The 17426-nt window shown below is 40.7% G+C and overlaps 1 protein-coding gene across 7 annotated transcripts in view; it reads left to right on the forward strand.

Moving 5' to 3' along the window:
* Positions 1-17426, forward strand: part of PXDNL (peroxidasin like) — a 421482-nt gene that overhangs the window by 169792 nt on the left and 234264 nt on the right. For all 7 annotated transcript variants that reach the window (XR_002093899.2, XR_002093901.2, XM_014606787.3 and 4 more), the window contains exon 3: positions 11016-11087. Coding sequence is in view for 5 of the 7 variants with exons in the window: in XM_014606787.3 (XP_014462273.1) it covers positions 11016-11087 (72 nt within the window). In the remaining 2 variants the exon portion in view is untranslated. The remainder of the gene's footprint in view (positions 1-11015; positions 11088-17426) is intronic.

Below are 17426 nucleotides of genomic sequence, written 5' to 3' on the forward strand. Positions count from 1 at the left end.
AGGCTCACTCACCCTTCCTCAGCCAAAGGAGAATGCACAGATTGTAACATTTGTCCCAGGCAGAAATGAAACTTCATATTGCTCAGGATAATAAAAAAGTATTAATATTAAGTATTAATTATTAAATTTTAGTATTAAAAGAATAAATTGCACAGTGATGGCATTTGTGTGGATACCTTTAAGAGTGTTATGTATAAGTTGTCAGACAAGGTTCCTTGGGTGAATTTGATATCTTTTATTAGACCAACCCAAATGGTTGGAGAATAGTTATTAAGCAAGCTTTCGGGTTCAAAAACCCTTCGTCAGGCTAAGGAAGCTGCAGCAGTTGGTGTGTGCTCTTCCGGGATAGAATGAAAAGGCTTAGAGTGGTTCTTTTTTATATTATGGTTTGATCATGCATTTATATTGCAACCAATTAGAATATCTTAACATCTGCACAGAACCAGCAATCACCCGAAACACACCAAAAAAGCTGTGATATACAGCCAAGCCCTCAGATACCACTGCATCTGTACTGAAGAGAACACCCGGGATTGCCACCTCACCAATCTTAAAAAGGCTTTCACCCAGCAAGGACACTCCTCCAGAGAGGTAGATTGCACGTTTGAAAGAGCCACCTGGATACCACGTGAAGAACTGCTGCAGTACAGAAGAAAAACACCCACAAATCGCACACCGCTGGTTATGACCTATTACCCATCCCTTGAACCTGTACGGAAAATCCTCAAAAAATTGCAACCCATATTAGAAAAAGACCCTATTCTTAAAAAAATCTTCCCAGAGCCACCCATCCTAGCCTTCAGACAAGCACCAAACCTCGCCAACCTCATCACCAGAAGCAAACTTCCTCAGCCCCAGAACACACCAAAAGGATCCAGACCGTGCCATGACAAGAAATGCAAAACCTGCCCCCACATCTCCACCACCCCCACTATTTCTACACCCCACAACAGAGCCATCAGCATTCCTGGATCTTACAGCTGCACCTCCAGCAATGTGATATACCTCATCCAATGCACCAAATGCCCTGATGGAAGATATGTAGGAGAGACCAGACAACAACTGCGCACCAGAATGAACGCACACCGGAAATCCATCAAAGACAGAAACACCCAATTACCAGTGGGGGCACATTTCTCACAGGAGCGCCACTCTCTCTCCAATCTCTCAGTCCTGATCCTCAAGGGAAATTTACACAACACATCCCAGAGACGAGCCTATGAGCACCATTTCATCAACCTGCTGGATACTAGAGATCAGGGACTAAACACAGAGGTTGGGTTTTTGATACATTATAATCTGCCTGGCAACTGACTCCCCAGCCCAGCCCAGCCCAGCCCAGCCCCTGGCTTGTTTACTTTTCATTCCATCCAGGAAGAGCACGCAGCAACTGCTGCAGCTTCCTTAGCCTGATGAAGGGTTTTTGAACCCGAAAGCTTGCTTAATAACTATTCTCCAACCATTTGGGTTGGTCTAATAAAAGATATCAAACTCACCCAAGGAACCTTGTCTGTCTTATGTTAAGCACATAAATAAGTAGTTATGCTTTTGTTTGCTTGATTGGCTTCAAACCTCATGTTGCCTATATTTGACTCCATGCAGAATGATTTACAGGCATGCATGTTTAATATGTGTGGTTTCGAACCTACATGGTTAACCAGTCTTTGTCAAATGATTGGTTCCTTGTTCTCTGACACTGTAGGATGCTGAGTTCTCTTAGCTTGTCAAAAAGAACATTAATCAAACTAATCTGATGGCACATGCCACCAACATGTCTGATCATGATGACTTCTAACGGTTTTATCATAGCTATTGAACAAATGCATTTCACTAGGGAAGAATGTACACTGTGTGTAGCCTGTAGGCTTCATTGCACATTGATAAGAAGTGAACATGTTGTTCAGATGTTTAGCATTGCATTTGACCTTTTCACTCATCTGAATGTTCCTATATTCACTGTTAATTTGCTCAAGTTCTGTGAGTAGGAGTAAGCTTGGCTGCCAAAGAACAAAGGAAGGTTTTGGGCATGTCTTTAAAATTGTTTTGCCTTTATGTTTATACTTTTTAATCGCTGAGAATCTCTGAACCGGTACAAGACACCTCGTGATATTAGTTTTTTCCTTATGATTTGGACACAAGGGGATGTGTTTTCATCCAAGCTTCTCTGAGTATTATCAGAGATTATTCAGATAACTCTCTGTGCAATGAACAGTGAAATTCACTGGCTAGAAATGAACTCTCATATTCATATTTAGAGATATGTTTTCATTATTTCTAATGAGAATTGGATTTGTAAATTATTGTACCTCATATAAGTGTAGTTTCTAAACTAGGATCTAAATTAGCAGTTTTCTTCTGTGCATGCAGTTTCTAATTTGAAGATGTTTTTCAGCTCTCCTTTTTATGTAGTCTTCCTTTTCTGTCCATGGAGAGTCTGTCGTTCGTTCTTTCATTCATTCTTTTCTTCATTCTTTCTTTATGATTATTCATGTATCATATGTTCTTTCCTAACTGATATTCTAAAATCACATTATTTTACATTACTCAAGTCCAGTGGAGAGAAGCTGAAGTTAGCAGGCCTAGTTTTACTGGTGCACTTCAACTTGTGCAGTCATTTACTCCTATATAAAATATTACTGTGCTAATCAGGTAGACTTTGCACTCACATTGAACTGGGGTAAATTACTATGCAAGATTCGGGACAATGATGTGTCAGGCTCAGTCTTTGAATGTGCAGTATAAATAATAGCAAGGATACATTTCTGACTTCTTCGTATGCTGTGTGCAAGTTGTCTTGCATAAATAGTGACTTGAATGCTGTCCATCAACGAGAATGAGCTGTCATCAGGAGCTCTAAGGAGTAATAAAAAAAGTCTTGTCTTTGGCAAGAAAATGCCAAGGATGAGTTCATTGTCATAATATGCAGACTTTCCATTAGCTTTCATTGTCAAATTCAGAGCAGCAGCATGGTGTTTCTGCAGCATTGCAAAATCATGAGTGACTTTGTAAAGATCAAAGTCTCCTTATAGTTTGCAAAAGTGAATCTCCTTTTGCTTGATGTCTCACGCTGAAAGTATTTCAACTAATTTGGAATGTTCCATTTTCACAACAGAAGGAAGTGTTAGGATCCCAGCACCCTCACTTTTTCAGTGAGTGATACAGAGAACAGTCCCACAGATGAAAAAGTATACAGGAGGTAAGGGAAAAAGGATGAAGAATAATGTATTATTTCACTCTTTCTGAACTTCTGGGAACACAGTACATTACCAAAGGAAATTATTACTCATTGTTTTTAAGGACACAGGTAGATCCTTCTTTTAATAGGCAGACCCCCAGATATAAAAGATGCCAGAAAACAAACAAACAAGAAAAAGAAATTATGTCTCGAGGTGTTTTTTGGAACAAGTCTATGCTTCCTCCCCTTGCCCTGGCCCCACCTGTTTTTTTTTACTTACGCGCATGCACACACACACACACGCGCCCCAGAAATACCTGTCAGAACAAATTATTGTTCATATTTATTTTGCATACTCAGTAACTGCTGGCAGTATGTTAGTACAGCTCCTTTCTCCCCTGAAGGCTGAAACTCTGCATGAATAGGTCTTGTATAATTTATTTCTCTGATGCTTTTCATCTTGTTCTTTCATTCTACTCTTATTGCTTGGTTTTTCATTAATCATTTGACTGGTCTATGTAGGTAGCTGAACCTTGGTGAACCGTGTTGCCCTTCATACATCTATTGCTCCTTCAAACTCAGTGATCATAGCTGTGATTACTGTTTCACAGGAATTGTGATTCTTTATAAAATATAATAAGTTTGATATTTTAAGCAGGTGCATGACAGGTGTTATATATGCTGCCAGAAGTATATGTTGAGATATGGGTTAAATCTTTTAACCTAAGCAGGTTCTAGCTCAGGATGGGTAATTAGTGTACCAATAGCTAGTTGATTAAATGTATACTGATCTAGACCATATGATAGATGTCTTTTGTAAGGCTGACATGTTGTGTGACTAGATGCAGAAAATTCTCTTGCAAGCACTTCTATGGATGACAAGGTAGGAACATTTAAATACAGTAGTCTTTAATATCCTATCAGTCAGTGTCCTGCTATAAAGCTGGTATTGTGTTGCTGAATGGTGTAGAGCAGGGATGTCCAGAGTGCTGAAAAAAACATAATGTCTTCCTTGTAAGGTGCCAGAGTGCCAGCATGCCAGAAAAACAAAACTAGGGCTGGCATACATGACAGGATGCACTGTATATTAATAAAGATAATAAGAATAAATTATACTACTAAGCATGTTGTGATGAGAGAAGAAGAAAAAGAGGGGAGGAAGAGAGAAAAAGAAAAAAGAGAGGGGGAAAGAAGAGGGAAGGGGGGAAGAAAAGAGGGGGGTAAGAAAGAAGAGGGAAAAAGAGAGAGAGAGGGGAAAAGAAAAAAGGGAAAAAAGGAAAAGAGAAAGAGGGGGCGTGGTGTGGTGGCTCCAGCCCCAGACCTGGCCAGCAGTGTGGCACAAGCTGCTTGAGCCTCAGCCAGTGGCCTTGGAGGAAATTGGGGTAGGGGACATGATTAGGGACAGGGGTGGCACAAGGGTGGGGCTGTACTGCGGGCAGTAGGGACCCGGGGGGGAGGGGTGGCACTGGGAGGGGTGGCTATGGGGGCGCTTGGGCAAATTTTGGGTTGGCTATAGTCCCCCAAGTCCCCTCTAGCTCCACCCCGATTAGGGACCTACCAAATTAACAGAGGGAGTGGGCTGCACCACGGATCCTTTAATCTGGAAGGTTCCCCCATGAGCCCTCACCGTTGCTTGGTGGAGGGGCTCCGCTGCTCGTCGCTAACTCCTAATCCACGGGGAGGCAAAAAACACAATTTTAAATATGTGTGGATTGGCTGAGGGGCTCTGGCAGCCCCGCTGTGTGTGGGAAGCAAACTGACTAGGAGGCAAAAACCACACCATATTTAAAACCATGGCTTTCGTCTCCATGCTGATCTGGAGTGTGAAGTGAGCGGGGGATGGGGATGCACGGGGAACCTGCAAAATGGATGGGAGTGGGGTGCGCGACAGTTCCTTTGATTTTGCAGGTTCCCCCGTGTACCACCTTAGGCATGGGGGCTGGGGTCAGCAGAACGCAAGCAGCATCCCTACCTGTGCTCTCCTCATCCCACCCCTGGTGCCTGCCGTGGCACTGGGAGCTGTCCCTGCTCCGGAGACCTTAGAGCAACAACTTTAAAAAAAACATTTTTTTAAAAACATTTGCCTTGGCACACCTCATGGCGTGCTAAGGAAAATGTCTCCCCATGCCACTAATTGTCCACATGCATGCCGGGGGTTGCCTGTCCCTGGTATAGAGGTCTGGATGACTTATGAAATGGGGAGAGCTGACCACATCACTGTGAGGTTTGCAACAGTGGAAATGCTGCTCAATGGAAGAGGAGTGCGAAACAGTTTTCTCAAGAGCAGATCAAGTTTGTGAAACTCTCCAGTTAGAAAAATGACCACTGATAGCACTAATATTCACTGAATGCACAACTCTTGCCTTTAGGGCAGCTTTCTGATGATGTGCTTGCTCTTTAGCTCAAATGCATGTGTTCATGCATAAGTGCATGTGTGTTCACACACACAAACATTCATGCTTTTAAAAGCCATTAAGCCGTATCTCATACCGGAAAGAAGGGAAGAGTGATATTGCTAACTCTTCTTTTCCCAGCTGAAAGGTGCTCTGATACTCAAGTGCCTGGTCATGGCAATCATAATACCTAGACTGGTAAAGTACACAGGAGAGACATTCATTAGCTTGCTTTCTATTTCTTGTTTAATTTTTTTTTCCAGTTACAAAGAAGAACCCAACAGAAATGATTATCATATCTTTACAGCATAGTTTGGCAACTGTTGATCCTTCTGGATCATGCTGTATGCATGATAGGTCACCCAGACCTTCGATGCATATGCCTAGATAGGAGTTTTTTTGGAGGAGTGGAGGCTTCCCAGATCCTCCATTCCCCCTTTAGGCCACTGAAACAGAATCCAAAGGCCAGACTGGGTCTGATGCCTCCATGGCTGCATTTGTGTAAGTGTCCGGGAATTGAACCAGGGACTCCTTTACAGTAGGGTAGTCTTGAAACTTGTACATTTTCTGTTCCTGTTTTTTTGAATACATAAAATCATTCTCTGCTCTCCTCACTTGCCCCTTATATTTCAAGCCATCATTCAGTGACTGGAAATATGAGCACTCTTTCAGCCATCAATCATTCTCCTTATGTATGTAACTCAGAATGAACTTCTGAATATCTTTCTTTTCTCTTGAATCATCATTTGAAACTTCTTAGTTATCAAAGCATAGAAACCAAAGTGCCCCCATAGGATCTGTTCAGTGTCTTTAATGGGAATATTTGTGCTGACTTGTTCATAGATTCATAGACTCATAGATGTTAGGGTCGGAAGGGACCTCAATAGATCATCGAGTCCGACCCGCTGCATAAGCAGGAAAGAGTGCTGGGTCTAGATGACCCCAGCTAGATACTCATCCTACCTCCTCTTGAAAACCCCCAGGGTAGGGGAGAGCACCACCTCCCTTGGGAGCCCGTTCCAGACCTTGGCCACTCGAACTGTGAAGAAGTTCTTCCTAATGTCCAATCTAAATCTGCTCTCTGCTAGCTTGTGGCCATTGTTTCTTGTAACCCCCGGGGGTGCCTTGGTGAATAAATACTCACCAATTCCCTTCTGTGCCCCCGTGATGAACTTAAAGGCAGCCACAAGGTCGCCTCTCAACCTTCTCTTGCGGAGGCTGAAAAGGTCCAGTTTCTCTAGTCTCTCCTTGTAGGGCTTGGTCTGCAGGCCCTTGACCATATGAGTTGCCCTTCTCTGGACCCTCTCCAGGTTATCCGCATCCTTCTTGAAGTGTGGCGCCCAGAATTGCACGCAGTACTCCAACTGCGGTCTGACCAGCGCCCGATAGAGGGGAAGTATCACCTCCTTGGACCTATTCGTCATGCATCTGCTGATGCACGATAAAGTGCCATTGGCTTTTTTGATGGCTTCGTCACACTGCCGACTCATGTTCATCTTGGAGTCCACTAGGACTCCAAGATCCCTTTCCACCTCTGTGCCACCCAGCAGGTCATTTCCTAGGCTGTAGGTGTGCTGGACATTTTTCCTTCCTAGGTGCAGCACCTTGCATTTCTCCTTGTTGAACTGCATTCTGTTGTTTTCTGCCCACTTGTCCAACCTGTCCAGGTCTGCTTGCAGCTGTTCCCTGCCCTCCGGCGTGTCTACATCTCCCCATAGCTTTGTGTCATCCGCAAACTTGGACAGAGTACATTTCACTCCCTCTTCCAAGTCACTGATGAAGACATTAAAGAGTATTGGTCCAAGGACCGAGCCCTGCGGGACCCCACTGCCCACACCCTTCCAGGTCGAGACCGACCCATCCACCACGACTCTCTGGGTGCTACCCCCTAGCCAATTCGCCACCCACCGGACTGTGCAGTCATCCACGTCACAGCCTCTTAACTTGTTCACCAGTATGGGGTGGGATACCGTATCAAAGGCCTTCCTGAAGTCGAAGTATACGACATCCACCCCTCCTCCTGTGTCCAGGCGTTTCGTAACCTGGTCATAGAAAGAGACTAGATTGGTCAGGCATGATCTGCCTGCCAGAAACCCGTGCTGGTTTCCCCTCAGCATAATTTGTCCTGCCGGGCTCTCACAAATGTGAGCCTTGATAATTTTTTCAAAGACTTTACCAAGGATGGAGGTGAGACTAACTGGCCTATAGTTGCCCGGGTCCTCCTTCCTCCCCTTTTTGTTGTATGACCACTTTTCATTTTTGTTTTCCCACCTTTGTCTCAGAAGCTGTCATCCGTATACTTTATAAAGAAAGTAACTACATTTTGAATATGACTCACAACTGTTGTACCCGAATCAGAATATTCTCAGCAGCAGTTATGATCTACTACTTATAACCTAATGTTTAAGAAAAATATATAATGATTTGAATAACAATATGCTTAATTATAAACCCACTCAGTAGCTGCTCAATTAAAAGTATTTTGCTTCTTCAAGGAATGGAAACATTTCAAAGTAATCTTAGATAAACCACATAGGTTTAGAGTATCTAATGGCATATAAAAATATCAGTTGATTCAGGGATATAGGCTGTAGCCGTGTTGGTCTAAGGACATAGGCAGACAAGGTTCTTTGGGTAAATCTGATATATTTTATTGGACCAACTCAAATAATTTTTAAAAAGTCTTCTTTCCATAAACATCCTTTGCCGGGTTGAGGAAGCATTTGCAGTTGGTCAGTAGACTCATGACTTCACATAGATATATCAGACACCTGAAACATTTATTTTATTCTTACTTGCTCAAACTTTACTATAAACTTATACTAAATTTATCTTTTGTTTAGATTATAAAACAACATAAAACCAAAGGTGTGTATTAAGAGTAGCAAAAAAAAAAAAAAGCACACTACTCATTCAGTTAAAACTCAAAGTTCACGCAGTCAGAGATACAGCACGTATTTATAACCGACATACACAAGGTATGTACCATTTTATAATGGTACACATTTTAGAAGTAAAAAACTTTGTCTAGAGAATACTAACATTGCATACTCATACACCAGAAGTTAAGGTTTTGTATACAGAATTATATTGCTTTCTATTGACTTTGTTTAGATCCAGATGGACATCCAAACAGCAAGGCATATTTTCCCCCAAGAATAAGACCTAAATTACGAACAAACTGGAAGTCTCAGAAGGATGGACATATTGGCCCCAGGCAGATGGAAACTCTGTATGTAGCTGTAGCTGCACAATCAAAGGCATAGAATTAAAATATCTGTTCTCACATACTTACAACACTCTTGCCTCCACCAAAACAGTTCTTATGCAGCTTTTTACTTAAAAGTGAATAAATATGCCATACTTACTATATTTACTCAAATATAAGATAATCCTGAATATAAGGCCATCCTCCTAATGATTAGATTCTATATATAGAACATTTATAAATCTGTTATAATTTTCCAGGTATAGAAACTAACTCTTGGAGGTTTGCCTTGAATTTTTCCCCTTCCCACTGCTAAACAGGGAAAATAAATGGGGGTGGGGAGTAAGCTGGCCCTAATGACCTCTTCCCCTCTCCCAACTTCCACCTGCAGCCCCTTCCCCCCCTCCTTACTGTCAGACCCTGCTCTTCTTCCTGAGCACATGGAAGTGAGGAGCAAATCTGAAAACAGACTTTGAAATAAACATGCCTGTAGTAATCTGTGTATAGGCAAATTACTATGGGTGCCCATAGACTTAGTTCATCCAGAACTTATGCATCTTACCTTTTTGAACCTGCTGCAAGTTTTAGCACAGGTACTCCATAAACACACTTTTAAGGAGCACCTTTGTACCTTACATATAGCACAAGCTGTGCCTGTTATTAGTGCTAAGTCAAAAGGCTCATGATTTTAGCATATAGTTCATTGGGCTGGGCCCCAGCAGAGTCAACGGTATTTTAAGCCATGGGAACCCCAAAACTCAGCACTGCTTAGTATGTGAGTGTACTTCTCCCCCCCTGCCCCGCCCCCCAAAATCCATGTGCTAATAAGCCCTAAACTCACTACCACAGGGATGGAGAGTTTCATGTGGTTACTGAAATAGAACCCCATGAAAAAATGTTACATGAAGAGAGAGATTTCTATAAGGGTTTTTTTGTGGGGAGATGATGCATGTTGTTAAGGGCTCAATATATGTACTTGTATGTTTTTGATATGTAGTTGTTTCTGTGCTATGAAACCATGGTAAAGCAAGGATGTTCACTATGTGTAGCTTTGCATGTATAGCGTGATACGTGTTGTTTGGTTTTGGGTTTTTTTTACAAATTTTATTAAAATGGTTCCCATCTGTACACTTTGCCTAATATAAGCCATGTGTTTTATAGGCATGCACAGTTCTGGTTGCATTTAATCAACTTCATAGTTGAATTCTGTTACTGAGCACATGCTCCTTTTGGCAGCAGTTTAATGAAAGGTAATGTATTTAATGAGGTTTCCTTGTATATGAATGTAAGACAAAGAGCTTTTTTCCCCCATGCTGATTCGGGGGCAAGGTGGGGAGAAACCTTGTCTTATAGTCAAGTAAATATGGTATTTTAAAACTTAATATTCTGCTTCAGTTTTTACTGTCCCTAACTACACAGGTTACCTCTTCTTTCAAAATTAAAACAGTAGTACAGAAAAAGTCACTAAAAAAATTAAATTGTTCTTGTCAAGAGCTTAAGTCTGGCACAGAAGAACTGTTTAGTTGCAGTATGCTACAAGCCTTCCTGGAATATTGAAAACTGCATAATTAGTTCTTTCCGCATATTCGTTCAGCTGTCTTGATTAGTTTACTTTCCAAGTGACTCGTGGACCTGTGCATAAACAGTGAACCAAAATTAAAACAAAACAAACATTTCCACCAGAGGCCTGTGGCAGCTGATGTAGAAAGTGATTTGCAGATTCACAACATCTCTCATATACACATCTCGGTGAAATTCTGACTCTGCTGAGCTGAATGAAAATTTTGTTAATGATTTCAGTGAAGTCAAGTTTTCACCCATCTTGCAAACTTTAGGGACAAAGAGGGCTCCTTTAATACAGAAATATTATAATTTTCATTTACTTAGACAGGCATTGCAGAACTTCCTCAGTAGCTGGTGAATAATTTATGTCTGAATGGTTTACTATTAAAATGCAACTTGTCCCTGCCAGCATTGGTTTCACTGCCTGTGATGCAAATTATGTTGTGATTATTGGGTGCAACCATGAAGAAAAAGATTTAATTGGAAAAAAATGTTGTACATATTCTCAGTTTATTTTTTTTAATTCCAGATTTTTTATAGTAATACCACATTGATATACTACTTAAATATACTTTAGATCAGGAAGATAACATATTTTATTTAGGTTCTGTTGTTAGAGTTGAATTGAAATGACTGTATGATTCACAAAACAGTTTTTATTTTCTGCTTTTTACAGGCTTTTGAATAACAATAACATCAGAAAGATTTCAAGAAATGCTTTTGAAGGGCTGGAAAATCTACAATACCTGTAAGTCATAGCAAAAACAAATATTTATCAGTGGCAACAAATATTTGTCACTGACTCTTTGTCTGTGGCAGAGTGAAAGCTAACCTTCCATGTGTGTGTTTTTTTTTTTTTATTTTGTTATTATTATTCAAAGTCATACATACTTGTTAGGAAGCATCCTTAGTCCCAGCTACAAAACCATTCCTTTATCAGATCTCCGAGTCTGCCTTCACTGGGCCTTGTTACACAGCTATTTTGGGTGACTCCTGGAGCTCTTAACATTAAGACTTGAAACTGGTTTTAAGCATTCATTATGTAGCTCAAAGTTACACCACTCCAGGGCAGGATTATCTCTGATCCATGCTACTTGTGATACACTACAGTGTAGCCACTCTAGGCTGCACCTTAGTGTAAACATCCCACCTGCCCCTCTCCCTTTTTTGCCCAGATTGCACCCACTGCCCCTTCATTTTCCCCAGCACCCCACATCCTAGCTCACTTACTTATAGCTGCCCAGCTGTCTGTCCCAGGGAAGCAGGGAAGGGTTAAACTGCCTGTCCAGCTGCTGCTGCTCTCTGGGCAAGCTCAGTCCTGAGAAGTTCAGCAGCAGTGGCTGGGCAGGCAGGTTTACCCTTCCTTGCCTACTCCTCCGGGACAGCCAGCCAGCCAGTTACAAGTAGGTGTGTGTGGGGAGTGGGTGGCAGGAAGGAACCCTCAATGGCAGTGGGGGAGCCGGGAATGGGAGGCAGGAGTAGATTCTTACCTTTCAGTCCTCCAGGCTCCTGCTGGCCTGTATTTGTGACTGTTTCGAACTGGAACTAGCACTAACACTGATCAACACTTGTGCAGTTCACAGTGTAAGGCATGACAGGACCCACTTCAACATGTAACACGTAAGCATCTGGGAGCAGTGCATACAGCTAACTTACATGCACAACCTTTGAACATACTGGTCTGTGTGGAGCTAGCGTGTTGAAGGGGCAGAGGTGTGTGACTGGGCTATAATGAGCTTTTTAAAAGTCTTAGCCCAGAGAGCACAACACTGGGGAGCTTCTACCTGATATTGGGCTTACATTTCCCCTGGACCTTAAAAAAGTGGTCTTGCAACTGGGCTTCACTCCTGCTTTTTAAAGCTCCTGGGGCACTATGAGCCCAATATCAAGGAGCTTCTCCCCAGTTTTGGATCAGGCTTGACTTCGGGGATTGGGCATAAAATTTCTCTGATGACACCATTATATTAATGTCTGTTAGGGTACCTGAATGTCATATAGAGCACAGTGTACCAAGAAGGATCAATTATCCCATTCTGATTTGTAGCATTTTATGCCCCATTTTATGTGTGTTAATGAGGTGCTTTACTTTCAGAATGTGTGGGTCTCATTTGGTTCTCATTGTCCACAAATACATGCTAATAAGGTTTTCTGGAACTTTGATATTGAATAACTGCTTTTATCTATGAAAAATATGGTGGGAGGGAAGTGGGGAAGAGCCGCCTCAGATATACTGTAGAAGTTTTATGCCAACTAAGGTTGTCACCACATTGAGGGAACTCTTAACTGCAACAAAAATGTGTCAAAGGGAGTCAGGGATAAAGTTCAGAATCTAACAGCAAAAACACCACAGTCTAATGTACTTTTCAAAGATGATGTGAAGGCAATGGAAAAACTGGTTGTGAATGAAATTTAATATAATTTTTTTTTGTACTCATTCATTCTCTTATCATCATAATTTTGCACAGTTGAGGACTATGGATTTGCCAACCAGCTGCATCCAGACATCTCTCTAAGGCTTTATGCATATGTTATGTCCCCTTAGCTAAACTGTACTTTGAATTTAGTATATTATTTCACCTCTGCCTGTTCCTGTAGCATACAAAAATGTATCTATATGGCTGTTTTGTGTAGGTCAATCCATAGTACTTTTGGCACAATGTAACAGGGGACATGCAAATCTGCTGTCACACAGTTTTTCAAAAACGGATTCATCCAGGTGGAGCAAGAATTAATCCCAGAAACATCTGGCAGTTTCTCCGACTCCTGAGTTACTACAAATTATGGAACTCTTCAGTGCATCTCTGAAGGCAGAACTGAGACCTATATTTGCTCTTATATTTTTTTGACAAAGCATCTGGCTAAGCAGAGAGCTTATGGTTAATGTGTTTCTCTGTAAGCCCCTGAGGAAAAAATAAACTCTGTCCACCAAACAATCACAGCATAAGAACTGCCATTCAAAATGCAGCATTAATGCTGTCATCTTTTCCATATATAATCTTGTTCATTTGATGCACTTCAGCTCTACTGGGAGTGTGGGAAATTGGCTTCATTCATCCAAGTGCTAATCACCACACTGAATACTTCACTCTTCAGGATAAGCTGTTGCATATTAAACTTCCGCTTTTTTACAACCATCATTAAACCTTTCACAACCAGCTAACAACAATGGATAAAAGGGCATTTTGATTATGTTTCTTTTCCATTCAGTATAATGTGCTTTTCTTGATGCTAAAGGTCATAATCTAAACTATTAAATAGATAGTGTTCATGTTAAACTGATTGCCTTCTGTGTAAATTAGAAAAGATTGTGTGGTTACATATTTATAATAGCTTTTACACTGTTTGACATGTTCAGTAAAATCCTTAACTGTTGCTATTAATATAGATTTTGCAGAATAAAGGTGCAGTATAATAGAAATCACATTTATGTTTTCAGTGTTTAAAATTAGGTGGCCTAGTTTATGGCATTCACAGCTTTTATTTTTTTTTTAAATAGTACCAAGCATGTCCCAAATATGATAATTTTTTTCTTAGAATTTGTCCATCTTAAAAAACAACAACAGCCAAAAAAAACAAAACAGTGCCCCCCCACCCCCTAGTTGCTCACTCATTCTTGTGGGGTAGAAGCCTTAAAAATTTTATTTAAAAGTGGGATCCCAATCTTGGTAGATGTATACCTTTCCCCCAATACATTATTAACTATAATTTTCAGAGCTAGAATTAATGGAGTTCTAGGAGAGGAAGTGTTTCTGAGACATACTCAGGCTTTTCAGTAACCCACAAGTTAAAAAAAATGTTAGTGTTTTATTGTCAGAGATCCAGTCCCTAGTCAAAATCATTCACACTTTCTTCCTAGATCTTCTTATTTATATGACCAAAGAGATCATGTGTTTTTGTATGCAAACTTTTGAAGCCGTCCCTGCTCTAAAAACTTGAAGGTCTCATTTGAAATAAGGTGCAACCAGTGAGTGTATTACATGCTTAGGGCGAAGGTGTGAAGAAATACAAAGAGTATTCATTGTTACAGTATCTTGGTTCATTATTACATAACTTTATGCTTACAAATAAGTTGACTTAAATACATTTAAAAAAAATACTGTATCCACAACTGTGTACCCCAGTTCTACAAAGTGTAACTGGCAGTGGCTGACTAATTTTTGTCAGCATCATGGCATAAATGAACATTAGTGTAGGAGGGGTTATAGCCATTACACATTAGGTCAGTGTAGTGATTCTATGGGTAAGAGACATAATGAGCTAAAACATGGTGAACTTTGTGGGAGAAGAAATATAGACATTCTTCACCAGCAGTGCAAGCCTTGAATGATTTGAGAAGAGACTAGATTGGAGAATTGGAGAGAAATAGAGTTTTGAAGGGCCTTATCAGATGTGGACAGGAAACTAAGATTTAATGTGGTCAGAAAAAAGAAAACAGGGATGGCTTCTCTCCAGGGACAGAGAAGGCATACCCAAAGAAGAATTACAACTCCAAAAAGTGCCAGTCTCCATGAATTCCAAGAATTGGTAATCTGTTATTGTTTTTTTCATTTGGAATGTACTAAAATACCACAGTTACGAGTGGCAGCATAAAACCCTAAACTAGATTATATTTAAAAACAATGTATTTAGAAACAATATATTACTTACTATGCAAATAAAAGAGGGAATCCTTTCATTCCTATTGTTATTCTTCTGGTATGTCCACGATGATCTTTTTACATTGTAGCATACTGTCCTCTATTCCAATGGATTTCAATACTAAGAAGTTACATGATATTACTTAGTATGTAATATCATCTACTTTTTATTGTGAATTTTCTGCATTTGTCATCATTTAAGAAGTTAGTAGTTACTTTCTTTTTTATGTTTTTTTTTAAGTGTGGAGTTGCCCACCCTGGAGAGAGACTGATTTCTTCAGGGCATATGAAGTTAGATCAAAGGAAGACAGAATTTTTGTTGGTTTTCATGTAGGAAAAAAAAAAATGAATCTTTTCCCAGCTGCTTTACACAAAAATAAAAATGGTTAACTCTTTAGAAGTAGGAACTGTAATAATTGCTGGGTTCAGTAAACACAGGGATACATGAATGGGCTAATACCCATGTAGTAGGGTGATGAACATACTGTAAATAAGGGAGTGGAATAGAGCCAGGAGGGGCCTCAGTGGTATTTGGCAGTGGGGGGCTTTGTCCATACCATGCTGCACCATGTGGCAGGGAGAAGCAGTGGCAGCAGTGGATGAGTCCTAGTGCTGGCCCACCATGGACCCAAGCTGGGTCATTCTGGTTTACTGCTGGAAAAGCATTACTGACTCCTGTTATAAGTGAATAGATGAATAGAATGACTCCCAGAAATAATAAAGCAGCTTGGGAAAAGTGGGATCACCACAACTGTCTGTTTCCAGTCCTGGGGAGTTAGGCCTGCCATTCTAGGGGATGCAGTGTTAGGAATATGCTAGTTGCTAGGTTAGGCCTACTATCTGTTTAGTCCACTAGCTTACATCTAGCAATGGATTAGTACCAGATGTCTCAGAGGCAGGTGCAAAAGCTGTTATGGAACATCCTGTTCATAGCTCAGGCTGCTTCTCGCTCTCATTTTTTGGATGTTCCTGTGTCATGAAATATGAGGGTTTACAACACTTCCAGAAGTCAAGGGATTTTTTGTTATTTTTGCTCCTTCTTCTGACAACATTATTACCCTTTGAATATCAGATATTGAGGGCTTTGCAGACTTCCTTCAATGGTGATGGAGGAATCTTGGTAAGTTACTTGAAATAAAAAAATTATCTCCACATAAAATCAGAAATCAAACAAGGAGCAAACCTCAGGCTGCCATACGTTCTCTCAAATGATTGTTGCACAACAAAACTGACAGCAGTTTATATCTTCAAACATTAAAAACTTTTTCATATGGTAAGGGGAAAATTATTAGACTATGTACAACAGTGCTGTTGTGCAACATTACTGTCTGACTCTTGCTAACATTTTACTTGTTTGACTTTGTTCTTGTTATCCTTATAAATATTCAACCATAGTTTTGATTCTTGTTAAGCTCCTACCCTCATTTGTACAGTTGAGTTCCCAAATGTTTGTCGCTATAAATGGTTTTATAATTAGCTAGGAGTCTAAAAAGTTATGGGGAAAGTATGTGTTAGGAATAGGAAACAGATCTCTTATCACTGAATGCAAGGATTGACATTGGTCACTCTTGTGCCTCTTCTATTTGCTTTTCCAAAAGATTCATTTGGTTAGCTATTTCACACATTTAAGAAAGAAGACTTTTAAAGTTTCCTCAACTGTTCTCAGAAAAAAATAATTCTGTATTTTTAAACACACTTAGAAGATTGTTACACATTGCACTTTGAGCTGCTCACATGTTGATCAGTGTTAGTGCTAGCTTGAGTTTGCAGTAGTGATACCTTGAGCCTAAAATCCTTCTCTGACTGTCCTGTCTGTGACTTGCCACTAGACAGCTAGTAACCAGGGACTTGACTAGGAGCTACAGCTGAGAATTGCCACTACAGGGATGGTGAGCTAGGACAGTCTTCTATCTCTGCTCTGGGAGGGTGTGTGAGAGAGATGGGTTGGGGCAGGGGGATGGAAACATGAAGCGGGGAGGCAGAGAGTTAATGGGATGGGGATGGGTAAGGAAGGCTTACCCAATGGGAGGTGGAAAGGAAATGGGGGTAGGTGAATGTTAGAGAAATGAAGGAAGGCAGCCACAGAAGCATAAAATAAAAATAAGTTAAAAAAATTGAAAAGAAACAAAGAGGAAGCAAATTAAAGATGACCTCATGCTTTAATAAATTGGGATTTGGGATTGGGGTGGCAGGGGGTGGGTTCTGTTAATACTTTCTAGGATGTTTGGGAGGTGGGAGCAGTAAGGGAAGGCACTTTTTGGGGAGCTACTGCCCCTGTCCCAAGAAGAAAGCCTCTGCTCATGAGAACTCAACCCGGACCCCTACCTTGTTCCCTTATACCCACCTAGACCCAACTTCTGTTTGCATAAGAAGTTCTTGTTAACATCAACTAAATGGTGAATAAATATGATGCCATATAGATTAGCTGATCAATTTTGAGTGACACAACT

Source organism: Alligator mississippiensis, chromosome 3 (genome assembly GCF_030867095.1).
Source record: "Alligator mississippiensis isolate rAllMis1 chromosome 3, rAllMis1, whole genome shotgun sequence".
Lineage (NCBI taxonomy): Eukaryota > Metazoa > Chordata > Crocodylia > Alligatoridae > Alligator > Alligator mississippiensis.